This window comes from Triticum dicoccoides, chromosome 3A (genome assembly GCF_002162155.2).
Source record: "Triticum dicoccoides isolate Atlit2015 ecotype Zavitan chromosome 3A, WEW_v2.0, whole genome shotgun sequence".
In the NCBI taxonomy this organism is placed as follows: domain Eukaryota; kingdom Viridiplantae; phylum Streptophyta; class Magnoliopsida; order Poales; family Poaceae; genus Triticum; species Triticum dicoccoides.
Window position 1 is genome coordinate 751,391,988 of NC_041384.1, and position 1,618 is coordinate 751,393,605.

The following is a 1,618-nucleotide window of genomic DNA, read 5'->3' on the forward strand; positions in this document are numbered from 1 at the left end:
AAAAAAAAAGCCAGAGGTGGCGATGTGTCATGCGTGCACGCAGGTCACACGTACTCGAAGTCCATCTTGATGGCGTCCGGGCCTTGCCCGAGCTCGCGGTTGAGCAGCGCCTTGGCCGCGGCGAACGCCTCCTCCTTGGTGCAGTCGTTGGCGCCGCTGTGCATCACCTTGTTGACGTTGTTGAAGATGGGCTTCCAGTACCGCTGCGCCTCCCGGTTCACCACCGCCACGGCCCGCTTCAGGGTCTCTGCATCAGTGGTCTCCGGGCGGTAGCGGGAAAGGACCTCGATGGCCTGTGACAGGTCTACCTTCCGCAGCTGCACATCGTCATGGTCGCCCGCAGCGGCGACGGCGCCGTTGCTGCCGCTGGCCGCGAGCGCCACAACGAGGAAGACGAGTAGGTGGGGGGACGCCGCCATGGAAAGTAAGTATACTAGACTAGTGCATTGCACAACGAGGAAGCTAAGTATATATGGTGTGGTGGCAGTGGCACCAAGAACGCATTGCCCGACTACGACTGGGGGTCAGTTGAGGCTTGCATGAAAGCAACGTGATTGACTGGCAGAAAGTGTGGCTGATCGAGGACAGATGGAGCGGCTCTGGCGCCCATGTTCCAACCTGTTATGCCTGCTGTTAGAAGGGAGAGAGGGATTTGATGAAATAGTTTAATGTATTGCTTGAGCCTCGTGGGCATATATATAGGAGTACATGATCTACTTGGAGTACAAAGCAAGCCAGAATATTTCCTAGTCTAACCTATGTTTCCTAATACAATCATGTTACTCAACATCCCCCCGCAGTCACAACGGTAGCGACGCAGACGGTGAGACTGGAGAAGAATCCGAAGGTAAGCCGACGGACACCCCCACAGTCGTAACGGTCGACGCATTGTGGAGTCGTGGCTGGAGTGGAAACCAACGAGGTTGCTCAAGCAGGCGATAGCCCTTTGTGCCGTTTGTCGATGTAGCCGAGAGCGTATGGTGGTGGAGCCGTGGTCAAGGTAGACGTGCGAAAAATGTCGTGGTCGATGTCGAGTCGGGGTAGCCGGTGTCGATGAAGTCGCCGTGGAGCCGCGGGCGCAAGGAGACGCCGAGTTAGCATGGGCGCAGCGGTGTCGAAGTAGTGGTGCGCCGGGAAGAAGATGTTGTTGACGACGCGTCGCGGCGGGGTTGCCCAACCCGGGGACACATCGTAGACGAAGGCACGCGTCGGTGTTGCCAGCACCGGGCATGCGTAGACGGACGAAGACGAAGTTGACGAAGCGCCGCACCAGGCTTGCCAGGCCCGGGGACACGTCGTGGACGAAGGCACGCGGCGGTGTTGCCAGTACCAGGCATGCGTGGACTGGGACCTGCACGAGCTGTACGCCATGTCGAAGAAGTCGGAGAGGCCAGCAGAGAAGGACTCGACGACGGTTGCGGTGCCAATCGGCGCGGGGCCAGTGTCGCCCGTGGTTGTCGGAGTAGACGAAGTGGTCATGGTAGATGACGGCGACGCTGGCGACGGGCAAATGCTGGACGAAGACGAAGAAGGTGGACGGGCGGCGGCGGCGGCTACGTGGGTAGCGGCGGCGGCGACCAAAGAAGAGCAGCGGCGGCGGCCTGACGGCGGCGGCGGC

General features: G+C 60.1%; 1 protein-coding gene across 1 annotated transcript; it reads right to left on the reverse strand.

The window, feature by feature from the left end:
• Positions 1 to 17: 17 nt before the first annotated feature.
• On the reverse strand, positions 18 to 601 carry LOC119273650. Its single transcript, XM_037554744.1, has one exon. It carries the CDS (start codon positions 417 to 419, stop codon positions 45 to 47), a length of 375 nt encoding a protein of 124 aa, XP_037410641.1. The 5' UTR covers positions 420 to 601; the 3' UTR covers positions 18 to 44.
• Positions 602 to 1,618: the final 1,017 nt, after the last annotated feature.